The sequence below is a fragment of the Protopterus annectens genome, chromosome 17.part0 (assembly GCF_019279795.1).
Source record: "Protopterus annectens isolate FY-2018-M chromosome 17.part0, PAN1.0, whole genome shotgun sequence".
Lineage (NCBI taxonomy): Eukaryota > Metazoa > Chordata > Ceratodontiformes > Protopteridae > Protopterus > Protopterus annectens.
Genome location: NC_056751.1, coordinates 251535841 through 251560275, shown reverse-complemented (window position 1 = coordinate 251560275; position 24435 = coordinate 251535841). Strand labels below are relative to the sequence as shown.

The 24435-nt window shown below is 42.2% G+C and overlaps 1 protein-coding gene across 1 annotated transcript in view; it reads right to left on the bottom strand.

Moving 5' to 3' along the window:
* Nucleotides 1-24435, bottom strand: part of CSTF3 (cleavage stimulation factor subunit 3) — a 1368849-nt gene that overhangs the window by 254365 nt on the left and 1090049 nt on the right. The window contains exon 13 of the mRNA XM_044059129.1: nt 1014-1088. Within this exon, the coding sequence (XP_043915064.1) occupies nt 1014-1088 (75 nt within the window). The remainder of the gene's footprint in view (nt 1-1013; nt 1089-24435) is intronic.

Sequence of the window (24435 nt, the reverse complement as noted above, 5' to 3'; positions counted from 1 at the left end):
GTAACCTTCATCTGGGAAGTGCATGGGAGCATGCACTTGGGAAGAAGAGGGTATCGTGGCTCCATCAGTGATGCAGGTCACCTACACCCTCACCCAGGGGAAGAGTTCAGGACAAATAAATATCCTTATTGCTGGGATGCAGGTGTGGACACATGCAACCCTCATGACTGTCTGAATGATCCCCTCCCCCAGAGAGCTCTGAAAAATTAGTTCAAGTCCAACTAGGGAAGCTTGATTACCAGAAAGCACAAGGGTAAAAACATAAAGGAAAAAAGTTTTACAGGTAGCCAGCTCTGTTAGCAAAGAGGGATAACACTTTTGGCAATGATACTGGCAACACAAGTTAGAGTAGTTGCTCAGGCGTCTACTGGAGCTGGTGTGGAAAGGCCGAATATGCCTATTCCTCGGAGAGAGGGGAAAAGACTAGTGCCTTTAAACTGCACAATCCCTCAGAGGAGTGGCAGCAATCTCAGTGCAGTCCTAGGATGCATGTTTATTCATCAAAAAACATAAGCTGTAGCCTTTATCTAGGATGCAGAGGGGCATGCACTTGCATGAGGGAAGGCATAGTGGCCACTACAGTAATGTGGGTCACACATTTCCAGTCCAACAAGTGCACAAAACACCTTCATGACTACCTGAATATCAGCCCCTTTAAACAGTTCTTGCCCTTCTACTGCAGATAAACAGTACAGGGGAATTAAATTGGGAGAGATTTAATGGTCAGCAGGCAGTGGTCAAAATGCATAATTCAGCTTGGAGTTTTACTCGTCTCTCTGCTAACAGCTCAGCAAGCATGACTTGATACAGTCAGAGGGATTTAGGTCTATACAGTTTATGACATACAAAGTGCTGCAAAACAAATTATAAATACTATTAAACTTTATAGACACGACAAAGTTATTGATCTGGTGCTATCATTTCACAGACACAATTAGCAATAGGAGGATTTGAAGTTACAACAGTGATTAAGTGAAGGGATTACACATTTTCAGGACAGAAAAGTATCTTACCAAAGTAGGATCAATATCTTCAATTGCTAAGAGTCTGTTGTAAATGCTGTGCACCTTTTCATACTTCATGCGACTCTAAAATAATTGAATAATTCTGTTAGATTTTTCCCCACATTTTGAATTCCACTTACTTAGACACAGCTGCAGTTATGTCATCTACATATAGAAAGTAACCACCAGAAAATTCCAGATATGATGCAAAATCCATTCATAACTGTTCAAGAAGTTTAAAAATCCAGAGTAAGTAGCATAAGCCATTTCCATATCCTGGTTGAAGGGTAGTGCTTCTAAAGACTTGGAAAAGCAACTTAAAAGATACACACTAGTGAGATACAAATACTTAAAACAGTGCTTCCATTTAGATAGTTGAACTATGAGAAATTTACTGAAATGTGTAATGTTTTTGACTGCATTATACTCCATTTGTAATAGATAGCCACATAATGGAAAAAAATTCTAAAAATCAAGTAAAATAACTCTTGAATGGAATACCCTTCTGTTGATCTGGTAACATACAGCACTAAAACAAGTTGGGTATGGGCAATTGTAGGAACGTGGCAATGAACTGTGCTGCTTAATCTTTACAATAAACTTAAAACCCATCTCCCTGGATGAAAATTTCAGATGTTTTGTACAGTGGAGATTAACTAGAAGAAGCCAACTCATAATCCACTAACAGCACAAACTCCAAAAGAAAGTAATCAGAAATGAAACATCCAAACTTGTGGATAAAACTCCTAAGACTTTAATTTGTTGCAGGAAGGTAAGCCCCCTATACTCCTACCTCCTTACTTAAAAGTACTAATTCCACAGTCACACAGCTGTGGAGAAGAAACACCCTGCAGTTTGAAAAATGTTCTTGCATAAACTTATCTTATAGTACAGCAAAACAGTAACAGTACAAAACACAGCTTGGGACTAGGTACTTCAGGAAATCAGGAATAAAGAGGAAATGTATGAAAAGATAGTTTTCAATGAATAGTAAATAACCCATACAGTGGAGTTCCTCGAAGCAAATATTTTCTTCATTCCCAATTCACATCAGCTAAGGAACTCTTTAAAGGGTACTATGATGACACTAACCTTGGGTATGTTAGCAAACAGATCTCATAAAGACTCAAAAGCCATATAGAGAATAGAGTTGTGCAAAGTGCTTAACAAACGTACAGTTGGCAAACATATTTAACAGAGAATGTTTGAGTATAAGGGTCACGCCTGCAGAACCACTTACAGTTAGTGGGACTTTTGATAGGGAAATGCATGACCGTGTGGCTTGACTTCCAGATTTATGGCTGTCCCCTTGCCAGGGCACAAGGTATAAAGAGAGCAGCTCACACAATCTTCAGTTCCTTTGATATGGCAGAAGTAGATACCAACAAGTATGCCCACAGAGACTATCAAGACAAAAGGTAGTCATGTCCACAGGGTCAAGGACTTGGAGATAAGAGTAAAAGAATACCTCTAAGTTGAGATTTTGACAGCCTCCAGACTATAATCATGAAACCAAATATGTGAAGAGGAAGGTGATAAAGAGTCTATACTGTAGCAGTGATCTTTATACTCAAAACATATACAGTTATGGTGAGTACATATAACTGTCGTACGTTTATCACAAGGATCATTTTGGCATCATTCATAATGGATAGGAGGAGTACTAAAGCACACAGAAAGAGGGCCACAGTCCTATGGTGAAGCAGTGCATATGCATTGCAAAGGGCTAAAGAAGCAAACCCTGCACTGTTCCACAGAAAGTATATTAAAGTTATAATGCCTACAAACATTGTAGACGGAAGTCCAAGCAGCTGCCCGACAAATATTTTCAGGCAAGACATTTTCTGGAAAAGGCCGATACATTTGTAGAAACTGCTTTAGTATGCCCCTTCAGTGATTTTCGGTGTTAGTCAAAACAGAAAGAGATGCAACCAACCAGCAGTTTAGTGAGCATTTGGTTGGAGTTAGGATACAGGTCTGCCTTGTTTCCCTGGCCTGAAAGAAACAAAGGTATGTTGGTAATATGTCTCAATGGTCTAAGCACATCCATATATGGTACAATAATTTTCTTATCTGTTCTGAGCATTAGGGTACAAAACTGGAAATTGAATAGTCTGAATCAAACCTAGCTCCAAGAATACCTTGGGCATGAAGGAGGGATTGGCCTGAGGGCAAACCTGTTCTTGTGGAATGCTGTGCAAAGGTCTCTATACACTAAAGCCTGTAGTTATGAAACTTTCCTGGTTGATGCAATAGCCACCAGAAAAAAAAAAACTCTTCCAAAGAAGAATTTGACTGGTGTTAGGCAGAATGGGCAGCTTTTCTATTACAAAGTAAGGTCCTCAGGAAGGAAAGAGACTCATTTCCTTGGGAAACCAGTTGGATGGACCCCTTTCAGAAATCCTTCAATTGTCAGGAACAAATGCCAACAGAAGCTGTAGGGGAAAGAAAATTGACAGCTGAAAGGTGCACCTTGACTGAGGACTTAAGATAAGCTTCTGTCAAAAGCTTTATAAGCAATGTAGGGCTTGACGAACAGACTCTAAATTGAGTTGTATGCTGCACTGCTTACACAACTGAAAATCTGTCCCATTTGTAGGATTTTCTGATGGCAAATTTTTAACTTTCATTTAGTAAATGAAGGACCTCTGCAGAAAAGGAAGCCCAAGTTTGGACCAGGATCCTAACTTTCATGCTGTTTTCTTGAGACTTGTTAGGTTTAGGTGTACCAGCATTAATTTCTTTGATTAATTCTGTTCTGTTGATTGACTAAGTGAAGACAGAGGGAGTATTTACATGTCTTATTTTGGTCATGTCTAGCTGTTGAGAGCAGTGCTACTACTGGGCTGCCCTTATCTTTTTCTTTTCCTTTAGAAGGATCCTGGGGAATGAGTCTGAGGGGAAGGCATACAGGAGCCTCATGTTCTATGGACTCAAGACAACTCCAATGCCAGAGCTCCCCTGCATGGGCATCTGGCACAAACTTTATGATCACTGATTGGGGGGTGGCAAATAGATACCTAATATGCCCCCCATATTACTGCAGATTTGTGAAAGGGTTTACCTTCCATTCGAGTTGGTTGGGTGTGGATCTTCTCAGGTGATCTACTACGGAATTCTGAACTGAAGGAACATAGAAAACCTGGTGTTATAGATTATGTTCCATCACCACTCCCAATCAATCACAGCTGCTACAAATGAGTACTCCCTTGCTTGTTGACATACCACATGACTGTGCTGTGTTGTGTGTGGCACCACTGACTTCCAGACCAATTTAAGAAGTCTGGAGTGCATAAGAAACAATCATCAACTTTAAGATTAACACGTTTGCCATTGTCCTGGTTATGCCAATCTCCCTAAGCCTTAAGATATTGTGTATGGAGCTCCCAAACTAAGTCTGACGCATCTTTTATCAGAGTTTTAATCCCCCTTCATGTTCACAAATGGTTTTCCCCAGATGGGTATCACTTGAGCAGTCCCAATCTGAACTCTCTATGGACGACAAGTAAGGGTGGTAGCTTCTTCTTCCACTTAATTAATATGCTGGCCGCACAGGTTCCTTAGGCCTCACTAGATTTTCCTCATGTGAAGTCGGGCACACAGAATAATGAAAATGGAGACCAATGTGTATCCCAGTGCCTTCAAAATGGTTCTTTCTAATACAGACCCTTTTCTGCCACTTGACAGAAGAAGGTGCTTAGCACTAAATCTTTTCTTTGGGAAGGTATGGTGGCACCTTATTTGTTGAGAGTTAACGTACTTAGGAAAGTCTTCTTGTGGAACAGGGAGAGACAGGAATTTTGGCACAATCAGTGAGATCTGCAGGTTAAGCTAGGCATGATATGGTGTACTACTGAGTCTCTAGTAGAAACACTGTCCACTCCTGAGCCTCTGACAACTCTTTCTGCCTCTATTAAGCAGTCCATTTTGCAGGAAAAATGAGCTTAGCATTTTGTGCAAACCCTGTGATGAGGGGACTGCCAAAAAGGCAAGGATGTGAACTGAAAAATATTGTGCCCTATAATAAAATTTTAGGAATTTTTTTGTGGGATATGCAGATAAGTATCTTTTATGGGAGGGTGACAATGAGCATCTGGGACACAGGGACTTATCTGCTAAAATATTGTACTTTTTCATCAATGTATGTCCCTCTTGGGAACTAAGAATAATCCTGACTTAAAAAATAAATAAATGCATCCTACACCACTAGCTGAAAAGTATTATGAGGCTGAGGCATCCTCACAAAGGAGGGAAAGGACACAAAAATTAAATGGTATAAGCTGAGGCAGTAAGCACCATCACCCACAGGTCTAGCATTAGCTTGAAGCCCTTGCATCTGAAGTGGAAATGCCTTCTTTCTAACAGGTGAGGGTGGGATTGTACTCACAACTAAGTGGCACCCTCTTGGCTTAGAGGCAGAATCAATACCCTGTCTGGGGGGTTGAGGATTGGTATAATGATTAAGGTGGTTACCTTATAAATACAAGGTGCAGGGCATGATTCTCAAATGGGATAATTGGCTAGGCTAGGCTTAAAATGGCCCGCAAAGGCAGTTAGCCTAGTACTGGCCTGTGAACCTACGATTGCCTCCCTTGGTCTAGTTTGCTTCTCCATTTGCTTTATCAAAAGTCCTTTTCTCTCTGAATTGTTCAGAGCAGGATTATTTCACATAAAGATGGTCACTACTTGGCCAGAAAGTTTCTACTGTATTTTAGTAACAAGAAATTAAAAAAACTACCTGACAGCTTGCACTGGCACACCTTTCACTTCCAGCTTTTTGAATACTTCCCGGGAGGGAGTGACAAACACATTTTTGTTTATTCATGGACACATTCAAAAATTGTCCATTAACATCTGCTGGCAAGGGCCATATTTTGAACCATTCAAGTTTTTGATCACTGTAACTGGTGCAGCTACCTACTACCTTAGCACAATCATCACTAGAGTCACGTCATTATTTAACTGTTTGCTTATTTTGTGTGACCTGAGGCAATTTTAAAGGTCTTAAATTTAAGGCTACATTAGGAATGTATTTCCATCACCATTCACCTTTATTTTTACTGTAATTATTTATTTATTTAACATTTGTTTACCAGGAATGTCTGACTGGGTCCAGAGTACCTATTTTCAGTGAAGGCCCGGTGAGAAAAGCTCCAAAAACATACATTATGCAAAAGTATACAATGAAATAAAAAGTATTCATGAATCATAAAACATCATACATTGAATACAATGTATACATAAAATAAAAAGTAGACTTACATTTTAAAACATAAGGAGGTATATGAAAGCATTGCTGCCAATACAAGAAAATATGTACAAAAGGAAAATGAGAAATAGAAAAAGGTGGACGTATGACTCGAGAGGAAATACAGAGAAGAATAGTTAGTAGGCAAGAGTAATTGGAGAAAAGTGAATAAGTACAAAAAGAATAACGAGGAATGTGGACATATGACTTCAATTAGAAATAAAGAGGAGAGTAGTTAGGTTAAAAGTAATTGGAGAAAAGGGATGATATTAACAAGGGATAGTTGGTAGGAAGTCAAAATGATTTTAGTGATATAGAATAGCAGAGGAGGTTAATTACAAAGAAGGGAGAAAGACTGTTAACAAAAAGTACAGATGAGCGGGAAAGAGAAACATCGTCAGTTGGGAAAGATAACAGAGAAGTGACAGAGAAAATTAGAGAAGGAAAGTTACAGACAGACAAGACTAGTTAGAACTGAGAAAGAATGCATCATAGTAGTGAGCTGATGTAGTGATGCCTTAACCAGGAAGTCATCATAGTTGAGGGAAGATGAAAAGTTATCTCAACCAGGGTTTGCACATGAGCAGGTAACATGATTTAATGTGTGTTTGAAGGCAAGGAAGTTAGGATTTGCTCTTATATTTATGAGAAGGTTATTCCAGGCTTTAGTCAGAGCAGGAGTAGAGGCTTTGCCCGGCTTTTTTTTGGTTTATGCAAAGACGGAAGTTGTTTGTCTTCTGATCTTAAGCATTGTTTAGGCAGGTAGGTATGAAGCATAGAACTGAGGGCAGGACAAGCAGTAGATTTGTAAATGATTTCGTGGGCAGTTAGCAGTTGGAAGACAGCTAAACTGAAGTGGTAATTCAAGGTATTTAAGAAACAACAGAGAGGGAGACAGCGATGCATGTGGTATAAAGTGCTAGCTGCAAACTTGGCTATTTCATTATAATATTATATATTATTTCATTATATTTTATTATGGGTTGGGAGGGTGGACTAATGGTTAAGGTGTTTGTCTTACAAACACAAGGTGCAGGGTTTGAGTCTCACAAGGGATAACTAGCTAGGCTTAAAATGGCTCGCAAGGGCAGTTAGCTTAGTACTAATCTATGAACCTAAGATTCAAGTTTTGATTTAAGTGTGGTGTTTAGATTGGTGAGAATTGGTGCACTATATAGAAGCAATGGTATTAAGTGTTTGCAAAGGTTATTTTGGTAGAGGTTTACTATCAAAATTATGGGCGAAGGTTCGGTGACCTCATGTTGTCGAACCTTCATGTGTGCGAGGTTCCGGTCAGGGAATGCACTGTGCATTCGCATGCACGTGGTTGGTGATGTAAATAGAAATCGTGGTACAGTGCGAATCGGGAAATTTACCTCTTTCCCCACTGTAGTGCGATCTCGGAGTTGGAATATATACTTTGCTGGGGGTGTGGGGGTGCAGGGGGACTTGCCCCCTACAAAAATGCGTAGTTTAGTGTTATGCAGTATGTTCGTACTGTTCACAACCAGAACTATAGTTACTGTTCTTACAGGTGTAGGGTGAAAGGTATGTCAAATTATGCCGATTCAAATTATCGGCATGTTATTCGACATACTGACTTGATCAGTGTTCCGTGTTCAGTCATATTTTTTGGTGCATTGGACATTTTTGTTTTCTTCATTGCTCATATGATAGTAAACCTTTGGTAGATGTGTTTGAATAGTGTGTGCACCAATACAGCATTCTTAGTTTTGATGACTTTTTTTTTGTTAATATTAGCATGGCCTAGGATATGAAGTTCAAGTTTTAGTTTTTTCAGCTATTATTACACCCAAGAGTTTTCTGTAGGAACTACTTCAATTAGTGTATTATTTTGGGACACGATCTTAAAATTAGATTTGTCAAGAGAATGTGTTTTAGGAGTGAAGGGGAGAAGTTTTTTTTTTTTTTTTTTTTAGGACTGAGTAGAAGTTGGGAATTTGTGAACCAAGATTCAATAACAGAAAAAGCTTCTTGAGTTAGTTGTTGTAGGTGCTTCAGGTTGTTTGAAGAGCAGATAATAATAGAGTCATTAAGTTGAATTACACAGCCTTGACAGGAAGAGGTGTGAAGATTACTGATAAAGACATTGAAAAGAAGGGCATCAAGAATAGACCCTTGGGGAACCCCAGTGATATTGAGTAGGCAAGGTGAGAGGGAGCCTTGCTGTCTGTTGGAAAGATAGCTGGAAAAAGAATAGTTGTGTAAGGACTTACCATAACCTTAGCTGTCCTTCTCTTCCATGTTGCAGTGCCGCCTTGCGACCAGTATACCAAACTCTTTGCTTCAGGAGGGTATGTGTGACATTCCTTGTAAGGGCCATAAACCGACACAGGGTATATAAAGGTGATGTCTGCATGCACCCTCCTCAGAATGAACGGCCGCATACAGTAGTACTCCTGTGGGTAGAAGGGTCCCAACGGAGCCTTTAGAATTACATGTAGGCTACAGTCAGGGTAGCAGGAAGTTTGTGTTTAGTGGAGAACTGGGGAATAGAAGGGTTATGTCCCCACAAATCAGCATAGTATGTAAGCTGGTAAGGTAGAGGGGTAGGTGGGGGGGGCTGAATATAGAAGGACATCTAAGGTTATGGTAAGTTCTTACACAACTATTCTATGTCCTTCTGTTCACATGTTGCAGTATTCATAACAGTAGGGAGAGTACCAGAGCTTTTAGATATGGTTCTGGGTGGAGGATTCTCTGGTCAATCAGTCCTTGGAGGATGGACGTGGCAAACCCTGGCCTAGCTCTAGAGACTAGGTCCAGTTTGCAATGTCTGGTAAAGGTGTGGACAGAAGTCCAAGTGGCAGCTTCCAGGAATGAAGCGTAGTCAATTCCTTTGAAAACGGCAGCTGAGGAAGCAGCTGCCCTGGTGGAGTGAAGTTTGACTTGACCATGCAGGGATTTACCATGGTAAGAGTAGTATCAGGTAATGGAGTTTAAAATCCATGAAGAGATGGTTTGCTTGGAGACTGCCTTCCCGAGAGCTCTCGGGTGGAAGGAGATGAAAAGTTGATCTGACTTTCTGATAGGTTTGGTTTTGTCTAGGTAATACCTCAGTTGTCTGTGAACATCCAAGGAATGGAGAGTCCTTTCTGAGGAATTTTGTTGTTGAGGGTAGAAAACCGATAGGTTAATGGTCTGGTTTAGTGAAAGTTTATTAACCACCTTCGGCATGAAGGAAGGGTTGGCCCTGAGAGCAACTCAGTCCTTGTGGAAAATAAGGTAGGGGGAGGTAACCATGAAAGCTTGTATCTCTAATACCCTCCTGGCAGATGTAAGGGCCACTAGTAGCACCATTTTCAGTGTGCATAGCTTCAGGGATACTGAATGGGCTGGTTCAAAGGGTGGCAATGTAAGTTTTTCTAGTACAAAGTTCAGGTCCCAAGGGAGACGGATAGGTTTCCTGGGAGGCCTGATGTGAAGAACCCCATTTGAGGAAAAGTTTGACCTCCAGTCTGAAAGCCAGAGGAGGGGAGATAGGCAGAGATGGCAGATAAATGCACTTTGATGAGTATGTTAGTCCTGAGTGAAGCAACTCACACAAATAGGAAAGGACCATAGGTATAGAGGTAGTCAGAGGGTCCTGTTTTTTTTCGTTGACAACAATGGGAGAATCTGTTCCATTTGGATACTTAGTTTCTCCTGGTACTAGGTTTTCTGGCCTCCTGCAGAACACTGAGTACGTCCTCTGTGAGTATAGGTGTCTGTAGGGGATCAAAGCCCTATCACCTATAAGGTTAATTTCAGATTGTTCACCTGAGGGTGTAATAGGGGTCCCCTGTCCTGTGTGAGCAGGTCTATTCAGTGGGGTAACCTGTGGTGCTTGCCCCTTGGCTAGTAGATGTAGGAGGGGAAACCAATGCTGTCTTGGCCAAAAGGAGGCAGGACTATTCGACCCCGAACGGTTCGACCCCAATGCATTTCTATATAATTTCATGCATACATTTATATGTATTGTATATGTGATTTTTTTAGTGGACAGTTCAACCCCAGACTATTTGACCCCAAATATAGTCTAGTAAGTACTTTATCATTATGTTATTATTTAATCAATTATTCAATAAATACTTGGTTAATTTTTCATTGTAAATATATTTTATTTTTATTTATTTTTTTCATTTAATTGTTACATTGGTTAGTATAAATATAACACAAAGTTTTAACATTTAATAAAAAGAAGTTATGTACTTACCATAACATTCCATGTTTGTAGTTCATCTCACCTATATTCTTGCTGGATGGGTTCAGAGCCGATATTCGGCTCCAACTCGGCCGATATTAAAGCTCGAGAGCTTTTACTGGCTCGAGGCTAGCCCCTATCCCATGGTGCCTCACGGCAATTCCCCAGATCTAGCTTGCAAGAAAGCAATAAATACCTATCAGGTAAAAATAAGAAAGAAGCTGTATAAATACAGCAAAGGATTAGAAATATAATCCATTCTAGGTGGACAATAAAAGAACAATGTCAGGCAGCACCAAAAAAGGTCCACCAGATCCCCCAGAAAAAGGAAGGGGGTTGGAGGGAGGGGCACAAGAATATAGGCGAGATGGACTACAAACTTGGAACATTATGTTAAGTACATAACTTCTTTATGTTATGTAGTCCTATCTCACCATAATTCTTGCTGGATGGGATAGCATCCCTAGCACCTTTATCCAGGGTGGCTCAAGCGAAGAGACTCTTCAGCACAGTGGACCCAAAGGATGACCTGTCCCGGGAGGCCAAATCCAATTTGTAATGAGTGACAAACATATGTGGTCTTGCCCAAGTAGCTGCTGCACAAATAGTATCAATTGGGAGCCTAGATCTAAAGGCACATGAAGTAGCTACAGCCCTAGTAGAGTGACCTTTAGTTTTGACAGGTAATTGTCTGCCAGCTTGTTGATAAGCAAAGGATATGCAATCCGAAAGCCATTTCGAAAGAATAATTTTAGAAACAGGCAAGCCTTTCCTTTTGTCAGAAAAGGGAACAAAAAGTTGATTGGATTTTCTGAATTCTTTAGTCCTGTGTATATAAAACCTGGGTATCCTGTGGACATCTAGCTGTAGTCTATACTCTGATTTATTAGAGTGGTTTGGAAAAAAAAACACAGGTAGCTCAACGATAGTATCCAGATTGTGCTCTGAGCATACTTTAGGAAGAAAGGAAGGGTTTGTCCTGAGAGAGACTCAATCCTTGTGAAAGATAATGTAAGGAGGGCGAATAGTTAGAGCTTGTAGTTCTGAAACTCTCCTAGCAGATGTTATGGCTACCAAGAACAAGGTTTTCCATGATAACAATTTTAAGTCAGACAATGAAGATGGCTCAAAGGGAGCAGACATCAAAGATGAGAGGACTAAGTTTAAGTCCCAGGGTTCTAATGGTTGTTTTATTGGGGGCCTAAGAAGAAGAACTCCTTTTAAGAAAGTTTTGCACAAGGAGTGCTGCATGACTGGATTTCCCATGAAACCAAAATGGAAATTGGAAATGGCAGCTAACTGAACTCTAACTGTAGCGGCTGCCGCTCCTTCATGGAAAGTTGTTGTTAGGAAGGATAAAATGGATTCTAAAGAAGCCGTATATGGATCTAAGGCCTGATTCGTAGCCCAAAGGGAAAACCTTTTCCATTTGTTAGAATTCTGAGTGGAAGGTTTATGGGGTGAAATTAGGATATATTTGACCGCTGAGGATAAGGGAATACACCTGGCTATTCGTGGAATTGGAGCAGCCATGCTGTCAATTTGAGGGTGTGGATGGAGGGATGGAACTGTCCCGATTGTTGAATCAAGAGATCTGGAGATGGGTCCAGAATCCATGGTTCCTCTAAGAGGTAGGGCCACAGGAAAGGAAACCAAACTTGCCACAGGAAAGGAAACCAAACTTGTCGAGGCCAGTAAGGAGCAATGAGGATCAAGGAACTTCTCAACTGTCTTGCTTTCTGTATTACTTTGGGGATGAGTGGAAAAGGAGGAAAGGCATTAAGAAGTCCTGGGGGGCAATCGTGAACTAGAGCATCCTTGGGTGACATCCCCGGATGGGAAATGAGGGCAAAGTAGCTGCTGCATTTGTTCAGGTGAGTGGCAAACAGATCGCAGCAAGGCTGGCCCCATCTGTGAAAGATCTCTTTCGCAACCATTGGCTTCAGGGACCACACGAGGCATCAAAATTGCTCGGCTGAGTTTGTCCTCTATTAAGTTGGATTTCCCTGGGATATGTGTTGCTATCAGGAAGTGCTGAGTATCCATCGCCCATTTCTAAACTCTTAAGGCCCCTCAGCAAAGCGTGTAAGACTTGGTTCCCCCCTGCTTGTTTATGTACCACACGGCAGACATGTTGTCTGACTGAATCACAATCGATGCGATGGGAAGGGAGCTGTGAAGTGCTTGCAACGCATATAGCACTGCTCTCATCTCTAGAACATTGATGTACAAGTGGTTCTCGTGGTTTTGCCAAGTACCTTGGACTGTCATTCTCAGATAATGCCCCCCCCCCCATTTGGGAAGCGTCCATGGTCAAAACTGCTTTCTCTTGGGGAGGAACAAGTGAACGACCTAGGACAAGTTGTTCCGTGTGTAACCACTATGTCAGATCCTTTTTGCATGCGTTTGTTATTAATATCTGGTGAGACAATGGAAGGTCTTGCATCGACCATTGTGAAAATAGCATCCATTGGAGAATCCTCATATGTAGGCGAGCAAGAGGATCTAATAGAATGGTGGAAGCCATAGTGCCTAGGACTTGAAGGACTACTCTGGCCTGGACTCTGTTTGTTTAGTAAGGATCTGACTTGACTGTGTAGAGATTCCACTCTTTCTTGTGTTAGTTTTACTGACATGGTGTTTGTGTCTATTTCTGAGCCTAGATATACAATATGCTGCAAGGGGGATAAGACTGACTTTTGCAAGTTGACAGTGATGCCTACACTGGCACACAAGGATAGAGTCTGGTCCCTGGTCCTTATGAGTTGATGCTTGGTGGTGGAAGTGAGGAGCCAGTCGTCTAGGTACGGAAACACCTGGAATCCTTGATGTCTCAGGTGAGCCGTTACCACTGCCATGCATTTGGTAAATACTCTGGGGGCTGTAATGAGGCCAAAGGGCAGTGTTCTGAACTGAAAATGACTGGCTCCCAGCTGGAAGCGTACATGTCTCCTGGAGCGCTTGACCATTTTGATGTGGTAGTACGCATCCTGGAGATCGATTGAGCACATCCAGTTGTCTTTCTCGATAAAGGGAAATATCGACTGCAGAGTGACCATTAGGAGCTTTGATTTTCTTACATGCTTGTTGAGCCTGCTGAGATCTAGAACTGATCTCCAGTCCCCTGTCTTTTTTGGAACTAAAAAGAATCGAGACTAAGTTCCAGATCCTACTTGCTCTGCGGCGACTTCTTGGATGACTCTCTTTTGCAGCAACGAGATGACCTCTGATGTTGCAGGGTCTAGCTGGATGGGTGGTAGCTCTGGAAGAGACCGGTTTGTTGGGGGTTCGGAAATAAAGGGAATCAGGTAACCTCTGGATATTATTGTGTGCACCCAATGATCTTGAGTGATAGCCAAGCGCTTGGGGACAGCGATATATAACCCCTGACTGCCTCCAGAGACAGACAGTCGGGCATACCCACAGTGTCGATGGAAGGGACGATCAGAGAAAGCTTCTCTGTCTCCCTGATGTTGCGGACCTCCTCTTCCACGAGGGCAGCGTCTTCCATTATATCCTCCCCCTCTGCCTCTGGGGGAGGGTTGACCTTGTGCCTGAGGAAAACCTTTTTGGGATTTGCAGAACCACATTTTCCCTCTTGTATTACCCTTGGAATAGGGTCTGGATGGGAGAGAGAAACGGACTCCAATGGCGGATAAGGTTTTCCCTTCCTGCTCGCACCTAGTAAAAGTCTCTTTCACTAGGGTTCCAAAAAGAGACGAACCATCAAAGGGAACGTTAGTGAAGGAAGACTTGAAGGATTCCGTAAAATTACAAAGACGCATCCACAAATGTCTCCTGAGGGATATTCCTGCTGCGGCTGCCCTACTCGCTCCATCTGCAGCATATGAGATCAGCCTTATGGGAGAGTTAGCTATGGAAGTAAGGGTGGAGAGCTGCGTAGAAACCTTATCCATGGAACCTCGAGCTACTGAACCCTGGAGGGTATCTCCTAATTCTTTCAGGAGATCCCTCTGAAGACTAGTAAAATGAGTCAGGTAATTGAGCAATCTTAACGTAAATGCCACTGAAGAAAAGGTATGCTTCCCGTACCTATCCATTGTCCTGGACTCCTTGTTAGGAAGATGGATATTAGAAGACGTCTCAGATAATTCCTTCTTGGTGGCCGCTGCTACCACCATAGCATCAACTGGAACTCCCTTACTAAGGAAAGACTTGTCCTGAGGTGCTGTCATAAATTTGTTTGGCCTCCTCAAGACGGCTTCCACTGAATCTGGAGAGGTCCATGCTTTCCGCGATATGACCCCCAAAAGTTGGTCATAAGGCGGTGTTACCCAGGAGGTGGAAGGTCGGGAGCCAAAGGCTTCAAGATACACTGATTCATCCTCAGTAGGGTTACAGGTCTTCCAATCACCCCTCTGTTTAAGGATTTCTAGGATGTCAGAAAAGGAGACATCCTCAGAGGGGGCTCTAGGGGACCCTTCTGATTCCTCTAAATCAGTGTCTGATGTGACAGACTCAGGGGAGTCGACATGTTTCCTCTTACATAGCCTCTTCCGAGGGAGCTCTCCAGTGGGATAATCTGGGGAGGTCTCAGAAGAGGGGGCACCTCCAATGGGGGCTACTTGGGCCTCTGGTTCCTTATGCTGTGGGGATGGGCAGGAGGGAAGAGGTTGCTGCCTGCTGCTGGTGGGACACAGGTTCCAAAGGAATGGCTTTGGCAGAGGATAAAGCCTTCTATATAGCTTCAAAAGGCCCCCCCCCCACTCCAAGTGGGCGGATGGTCAACTTCTAGCAAGAGGGAATGGCTCCAAAGCAGAAGTGGGAGCTGAGTCGAGCCGAGGCTCTGAGAGGGAGGGTCGGTTCCGACAAGAACCCAGAGTATCTGTCCCCTTCGGAGTCGACACAAGAGTGTCGGCTCCCAGAACCCTCGGCTCCAGACTGAGCCATCGAGGACAGAGTATTTGGCTCCGAGGAAACAGGTTGAATCTCTGGAGCCGAAGGGTCGAAGACAAGAGTAACCTGATGTAATAGGCTCCGAGAGCGAAGCAGTCGGAGGAGGAACAGTGGTTGGTAAGGGGGTCAGCTCCAAGACCTTTGGGTCTGAAGGGACCAATTTTCTAGCCAGAGCTGAATCCGAAAGCAACCTCTTCACCACCTTCTCAATGTCCTCATCTGATAGGGTCCTAGAGGATCTGGTGGAGACAGAAGTAGACCTCCTTCTCTCCAAAATAGGATATCTCAATGTAGGAGATACAGTGTCGATGTCGGGCAAAATTTTTGGTACTGAAGTCTCGGAACTGATGAAATCGATGGCACCGAAGATGAAGCACAGTCGAAACCGGAACTTCTTGGTTCCGACGCTTTAGTCTTTTTGGTCAGCTCTGAAGCCGGGGCCGATGATTTTCTCTTTGAGGATTTTGGAGCTGCCTGACCAAGTTCCAGCTGTTCCTGGAAGGAACTGGTCATTAGACTCCTGTCAATGAGTTTTCTCTTCCTTTCATTCAAAACTCTTGTGCTAAAAGCGTGACCGAAGGTGCAGGGTTCCTGTAAATGGGCTTCACCAAGACAATATGCACAACTGGTGTGGCTGTCTGTAATAGACATTTTCTGTGCACGCCTATCACATTTTTTGAACCTTGAAGGGCGATGATCCTTATCATTAGACATTCTTAGACATTAAGACAAAAATATAACAGTAAAAGTATTAACAACAATAAAGGTGTGAAGAGAAGAGGATTTTTTTTTTAAACAGTCACAGAGACACAGGGAGGAAAGGCCTTCTAACTTAAATGGCCGTACAGTCCTAAGGGGGAATAGGGGTTGAAAATGAAAAACTTTCAAAAACAGTCGCACAAGAGATAAGAAACTATATATATATATATATATATATATATATATATATATATATAAGATAGAAAAAGGGTAGAAAAGGACTAAATATAGTAAAAAATCGATTTACTTAGCCAACGAGCCAGTAAGACACAACCTCGAAGCTTTCGAGGTGAACGAGATCTGGGAATTGCCATGAGGCACCATGAGATAGGGGCTAGCCTCGAGCCAGTAAAAGCTCTCGAGCTTTAGAATCGACCGAGTCGGATCCGAATATCGGCTCCGAACCCATCCAGCAAGAATTATGGTGAGAGAGGACTACATAAAATCTAGTGTTATGTTTTAACATATTATAATTAGTGTTACGTTTTAACATATTCTTTTTTTTAAATTAAACATTTTTTTGAGATGTACCCTTCGTGTCAATGATATTAAAACATTTTTATCAAATCGTCCATTAGGTAAGCGATAAATCTTAACTGAATTCCTGACAAACTCTGATATAGCTGTTTCATGTCCCCTGTCAGAGGACTATCAGAGTCCTTTGTCAAACAATCATGATTCTCCAACACAGTCAACAGAAGAGTTAACTTTTGGTGTAGGTTCTACTCCATGCCCATACAGTGAAATGCATTTAATTTTAATTAAATAAATAAATAAAATAAAATTTTTCCTTGCAGGTTTTCCTGGTGAACAAATTCCATGACGATCTGAGAATACTGATGACTTTTTTTAAGTACAAATGGTTGCTACCTACATTAAAAACTGAAGATAGTTTAAAAGTATGAAGGGCCATTAGAGATTTGCATGAAGGGTGGTATAGCAACTTCTTGAACTGAAGGAGCTGTAATTATTATTTCTATAGTTCGTAATTTCAGTTCATTTTTTTCTTTATGTACTATAGCTGTGTTTACTGGAGTAGACTGCGAACTATAGCAACCTTTGTATTCCGGATGTCATTATTATTATTTTTATAGTCCGTACTTTCCATTCATTGCTTCTTTATTTACTATATCTGTCTTTACTGCACGAGAACGTTGAACAGAAACTATGAACTAGTCCCTTGTTTCCATTTATTGTTTTTATTTTTACATAGTACATCTCTGTTTCTTTTTAGATTTTTTTTTGTAATGTTTTGTTTGGGTCCAACTGTCTGGGGTTAAAAAGGTCAGGGAGAATCGTCTGGGGGCAAATTGACGAGGTCAAAACGTCATGTACCCGGCCAAAAGGGGGTCAACAGTAGGATATTTGGGTTGTCCCTCTATTTTTTCAGAAGGACTTTCTGAATTAAGGTGAAGGGGGAAAAGCTTAGAGGTACATTCCCTCCCAAGAGAAGGAGGAGTCGTCCGCTTTCCATGCTTGTGGATGCGGATTCCTTGTGCAGAATTTGGGCATCTGTCTGTTCTGGGCAAAGGCAAAAAGATCTGCTTGTGGAGTACCCCACCTATGGATTATGTCCAGAAATACTTTCCTGTAAATCATCCATTCGTGACTTGGAGCTGAAGTTCTGCTCAGGAAGTCTGCCATAACATTCTCTGTTGAAGGGATATAAACAGCTACCAGATGAATGTGGAGAGATACTGCTAAGTTCCACATCTGGATCGTTAGGCTGCACAGAGGATTGGACTTTGTTCTTCCTGCTTGTTTATGTACCACAGGACCATCATATTGTCTGTGATTACTTTCAAGGTTCCTGGCTGAAGGGCTGATTTGAAGGTTAACAGGGCCAAGTGTAAAGCCCTCATTTCTTTGATGTTGACATGGTCCTTTTGTCTTGGGTTGGACCAAGTGCCTTGCACCAAGAGTTGTTTTTGGTTTGTAAGTAGCACTGCCCCTCACCCAGGTCGAAGTATCTGTGGAGACCTGTTGGAGGGGCACAGGGACCTGAAGGTGGGTCCCTTGGTTGAGGTGGAGAGCGGATATCCACCACTGGAGTTCCTTCTTCAAACGTTGAAGTAAGGGGAGGGCGGGGTGTCCAGGGGCTGCGAGTGTTGGCTCCATAAGTTTTTCAGGACCCACTGGATTTTCCACATGTGGAGTTTTGCCAGGGGCAACATGGGTATGAGTGATGCCATGTGCTGCTTACTTTCAGTATGGCTTCATAGGATATGTGTAATTGGGCTTGTTGCATTTCATTACTTGCCTATTAGCTCACTGTATTATAACACTGACTAAGATCTGTTACCTGCTTTGTTTTCTCATAACTGTATTTACCGGTGGGAAACTAATAGTACCCCATCATTCTCATATCCCTGCATAGAACTGCTTGTTCATTAGTTGCCACCACAGCTCTCTAAATACAACTAAATGTTTTAAAGGGATAGAATTGTATGTCGGGTACTAGCTCAGAATGTAACATTTTAATATTCTCAAAAGTGTATGCATCCAAGGTACTATTATCACTGTAATAATCTGTGGTCTTCACCCTGACTGTTATTGAGCACATTTGATATTCCTGCTGCATTAACACTTAATTATGCTTTTGTTTTCTCTCTCTAACCTTCATAGCTTTCTACCTCCTCTCCTGCACTAAGAATTGGGAACCTACCTGCCTGGTCTTTAAGGACACCTTCCATTTAATTTCTGACACTCCAGCGTCAGTTCAAAGAAACCTACCGCCTAGAACAAACTCCCAGTTCCAAAGTGAATACGAATGTATGTTCTTCCCTAAATCTAATTGCTAAGCTGACCTTTTTGTAATTACCTAGTCTTGTATGTAATTTAGTGACAGAGCCAGGAACACAACAGCCATACCTCTCCCTACCCCCTTAAAACTGACCTTCTCTCCGTTGACTACTATTGAAGCCAGCTCTACCAGCTATCTCTGCCATGGCTACCTATTACTGTATTTTACTCTTTGCCCACTAGGTGGCACTCTAACCAAGGCCGTTGCTGCATCCTTTACCCCACTTTTTTCCCATACTTGATCTCTGGCTATCTTTCCAATCTTACTACTACATTACACTACTCTTCAGTGTGTCTTCCCCCTCCATCCAACTATACTCTTCTCATTTTTCACTCTACTATCCCTGAACCCCCACATAATTGCATCATCAGAACCTACTCACCTGCTACTTCCACGAGTGCCACAGGAATTCTGCTACACACAGATTGTCTCTGCAGAATCTTTCTTCACTTGCGCTAACCCACTCCGTTCGCCCTGCGGGCTCACTCCGCTCCCCTACCCTACCCCCAATTCCCACCCACCCCACTAGGGTCTCTATGCTTAAGCTCACATAACCACTCCTACTTCCTCCCTACCTATTCAACTCCACCCCTTTCACTATCCCTCACTTTCTACTCCCTCCCCCTACACACCATCTATCACCCCACCCATCCCCCCCATCTTTATAAGGCAATACCTACTCCTATACCTTTCTCAACACCATATATCTAACTTATCTAAATTTCAACATGCTTACAAAACAGACAGCCTTCTCTATTCAACTACTTCTTCTTCTGAACCTTATCTACATCTACTACCATACCCAGCTCAGCACTACTACCCACTCAACATTTCTTCATAAACCAACTCACTCCCCACAATACACTCATACTCATTTAGGTCAATATCCCCCAGCCTGTATTCTATTAACAACTATCTATTTTTCCAGTACAAACTAATCACTTCTTACAAAATCTCCAGCCCCCCTCTAACCTCCAAAACACTCACAAATCTAATAATACACACCCTAGAAACAAAGCAATCCAAACACCACTTTAGCATAATCCAACATCTAACAACCAATCTTCTATCTGGAGATATACACCCTAAGCCCAGCCCAAACACCTCCTCCTCTACATTCAAATCCATCCTTCTAGCTTCTCTAAATGCCCAAAGTATAGCTAACAAAATTCTCAACCTGCATGCCTGGCTACTCTACAACAAACCTGACATCTTAGCTATCTCAGAAACCTGGTTAAAACCTCATATAAAAGATGCTGAAATAGTACCACCTAACTACTCCATCATCAGAAAAGACAGGGCCCACAGAAAGGGTGGCAGAGTAGCTCTACTCCACTCATGCTCCCTATCCATTACTCCCTATAATAAACCCATTTCCCCAGTTTGCCAATGCAGAATTAATACTAACTCTATTTCAATTAAATAGACACAAACACATATGCATAGCCTCCCTTTAAGTTCCCCCTGGAGACAATATCTCAGTACTTGAAGATATCCTCTCCTGGCTTTCTACCAATATCAGCAATGAAACTATAATCCTGGGAGACACAAACATTAACTGGTCCTCCATTCAGTCCCCTTCTCACCCCCTAAACATCAATCTATATAATTACTCTCAGCTCATCAACTCCATAACCAGGCTCTCTAAAGACTTCTCCAGTGGTAGCACCCTAGACTGGATCTTAGTCTCTCACCCCCACTACTACCTTGACAGTGGGACTCTTCATGATTCCCTCAGCGACCACCTCCCCATCTTTACAAGGCGTCTTCCTTCACCCTTACATCTAACTCATAATTACCTCACCCCTCGCTACCAAAAAAATTCAACCCTAAAACCTTCTCTGACTCCCTAAAATCACTAAACTGGAACCCTCTTATGACTCTACCCCTGGAAAATGCTGTTGCCCACTTCAATTAAACTTTCCTAAAACTGTTAGATAGCTATGCCCCCTTAAAAAACAAAAGAATAAGAAACAAAACTGCCCCTTGGCTTACCAAAAACACACTAACTGCCATGCGCCTTAGAGACAAAGCCTGGGCACGTTACCAAAGAAACAAAACTCCCACCACCCTTAATGAGTTCAAAATACTCCGCAACCAAGATAAAAAGCTTATAACAGCAGACCAACAGAATTACTTTTTACTTCAAAACAACCATAAAACCAATCCACAAAAATTCTGGAAAGGTATCACTACCCTCCTAAAAGCCGGCACAACAGAATTCCCAAGCTCTGACCCAAATGCATTAGATATAGCTCTAGCCACCCAATTTAACTCTTTTTTCATAGACTCTATTTCCAAACTAAACTCATCCTTCTCTAATAACACTTCACCCCCCCACTTCTGCCTCTCCTCTCATCACCCCCTCACCTCCACACTCTCATACCCTCTCTTCCCAACCCCCATCATTCTCCATAAAACCCATTCCAACTTCTACTATAAAAAAAAAACTGCAAAAGCTAAAACCATGCTCCATTGCCTCCGATAACATTCCCTCATCTTTCCTTAGCATACCTGCCGAAGTCATTACCTTCCCCATCAGTATACTAATCAATCGCTCTATCCAAGAAGGTTTTGCACCCCAACTCTGGAAAAAGGCTTTAGTCATACCCCTGCACAAAGGAGGCAACAACAACAACATTACAAACTTTCATCCCATCGCCATCCCTCTCTCCCATCTCTAAACTCTGAGAAAAATTTATCCATCTTCAACTCCTTCCCTCTCTCATAGATAACTTATTAACTCCCACCCAATACAGATTCAGACCCAGTCACAGCACTATGACTGCCCTCCTATCCTTCTTGGAAACTGTGAATAAAGCCAGGGATTCTGGCTTTACTGCATCTACCCTCCTACTTGACCTCTCTAAGGCCTTCGATACCATCTCTCACAACCTTCTCCTTACTAAACTTTCTAAACTAAACTTATGCCTTTCCTCTCTCAATTGGTTCACCAGCTACCTCTCTAACAGGCAACAAGCAGTCAAGTGGAAAAAGGCCATCTCCTCTTTCCTTAACACCCCCACTGGTGTCCCCCAGGGTTCCATATTGGGTCCCCTCCTCTTCAATATATTCATAAATTATTAATTCCACTCAATCCCTTTTGTTAACCTTATTCAATATGCAGACGATTCAACTATAATCTGTGCTGCCACATCCATCCCCACACTCTTAAAGCTTACTCAAGATGCCTTCTCTACCACAGAACAGTGGATGAAAGACAATCACCTAGAACTCAATGCATCAAAAACCAAGCTCATGGTATTTACCCCCTCTAAAACCACCACCACTGATAGAAACCTATTCTCCATCACTAGCCAGAACAACACACCTATTGAACTGGTATCTGAAACCAAACTAATAGGGGTCCACATCAATGACCAGCTTAAATTCAGTTCCCATCTACAACCAAGCATAAAAAAACCCACAGAAAATTTGGCATGCTCTACCGCCATAATTGCTACCTTACTGCATCTACTAAGTTCACTCTCTCTACTACATTTCTCATCCCTTCCCTCCTTTATGGTGCCCCTCTCCTAACAAACCTACAATTCTCTCTCAAGACAAAACTGTCCTCTTGTTATAATAAAATTGCCAAATTTGCCACTAGCCACAAATCATCAACCCACCACTGTGCATCTCTCCACAAACTAAACTGGCTAGAACTACCCAACTATCTCACCTATACTCAACTTACTTATGCACACAAACTCATTTTTCACCCTTCCCTCTCCTCTACCTTCAAAATGCACCACACAGAAAGGCACCTGAGATCCAACAACCAAAACCTAATAGAACTGTACAAACCTCTTCGTCCCCCAGGACAAAACCTCCTGTCCTTTGCCCTGGCACGTCTATGGAACTCCCTCCCTTCCTCCATCCATACCACCACAAACCACTCTTCCTTTAAAAAATCACTTCACTCACATCTAACATACAAGTGGGAATGCTCTTGCTCCCACCCCACATAGTCTATTCTCCTCTTCTTACAGGCAACTATCTAATTTATTCCAGATTCTAATTTCATATTTGCATCCAGAAAATACTAAGCCAATTGTAAATAACTTCTTATAACTCTCTAACTGTACTATTCCATTTCAAGAAACTGTATATTTACAAATAAAATATTTGTTTTTTGTACTTAATGTAACCTAAAATTTAATTGTAACTGCTGTAATCTTTGTTTTGTCTTGGAGCTTTTCTCCCCAGGACTCCATTGAAAATGGGTTCTTATTGGCCCAATGGACTATCCTGGTTAACCGACTGCAAATAAACAAATAAATAAATGTGGCCTACAGCTCTTAAAATTTCTCTAGCTGGCAAGGAAGTGTGAGAGAAAAGTTTTTGGAAGTACAGACAAAGTTCTAGGATTCTTTGATCTGGAATAAAGGCTTTCATTTCATCTGTTCTGATCCTGCAACCCAGGAAAACCAGGTCTTGGGAGGGGATCAAGTGAGACTTTTCATGGTTTACAGTGAATCCTAGCTGAGAAAGGGTGGAGATTACCTGTTGTAGATGTAGTAGGATGACTGGGCGGTCTTGAGGAAGAATGAGCAGGTCATCCAGGTATGGGTATATCTGAATAACCTGAGTCCTGCAGTGAGCGATGACGGGGGCTAGGCACTTTGTGAAGACTTGGGGAGCAGTAGAGAGTCCAAAGGGCAAGGCAGAGAATTTCAAATAACAACAGCCTATTGCAAGTCTGAGATATTTCCTGTAATCTGGGTGAATAGGGATGTGTAGGTAGTCATCCTTCAAATCCAGGGCTACCATGAAAGCCTGAGTTGGAATGAGTGGTAAGAACAGGAGTAAGGTAATCATTTTGAAACTGAGAAACTTTGAGAAAGCGGTTTAGAAAGGATAAATCTAGGATTGGCCTCCATGGCCCATCCTTCCATGGTACCAGAAACATGCTGGAGTAAAAGCCTATTGTTTCTTTGATGGCATGGTACCTGTTCTCTGGTACCTTGATCTAGAAATTGTTGAATGATAGGGGGGAAAAAGGTGGGTTTGGCTTGCAAGTGGTTGAGGGATACCACGAAAGGGGGGGGGGTGTAGCATCCACCAAGTCATGAAATAGCCTGACTGAATGATGGAGAGTACCCATTGTTCTGATGTGATTATCTGCCAGGAGGTGAGGGAGAGGGTGAGACGGAGGGAAAGTGAGGTGTTTTGATGCAAGGGTGTATAGTCACAGAAGAGGCGGTCTGTAGTGGTCAGACTGGCCTCGAAAGGAGTAGAGTTTTTCCTGGTTTGTTTGCATCCTTTAGACTGTGGAGCAGAGTGAGAGGACTGCCTTCTGACAAAGGAAGGTTTTTGTGGATATTTCCTGTGGTATCTTGAAAAGGAGACACCAGTAGGTATTTCAGGTTTTGCAGTTCCTTACCCTTTTCTTGAAGGGATTTTAAGAGTTCTGCTGAGGTTTGTCCAAACAGAGCTTTATTATCTAGGGGTGCATCCAACAATTGTTTGCACATCCAAGGGTAGGGGTTGTAGTCTC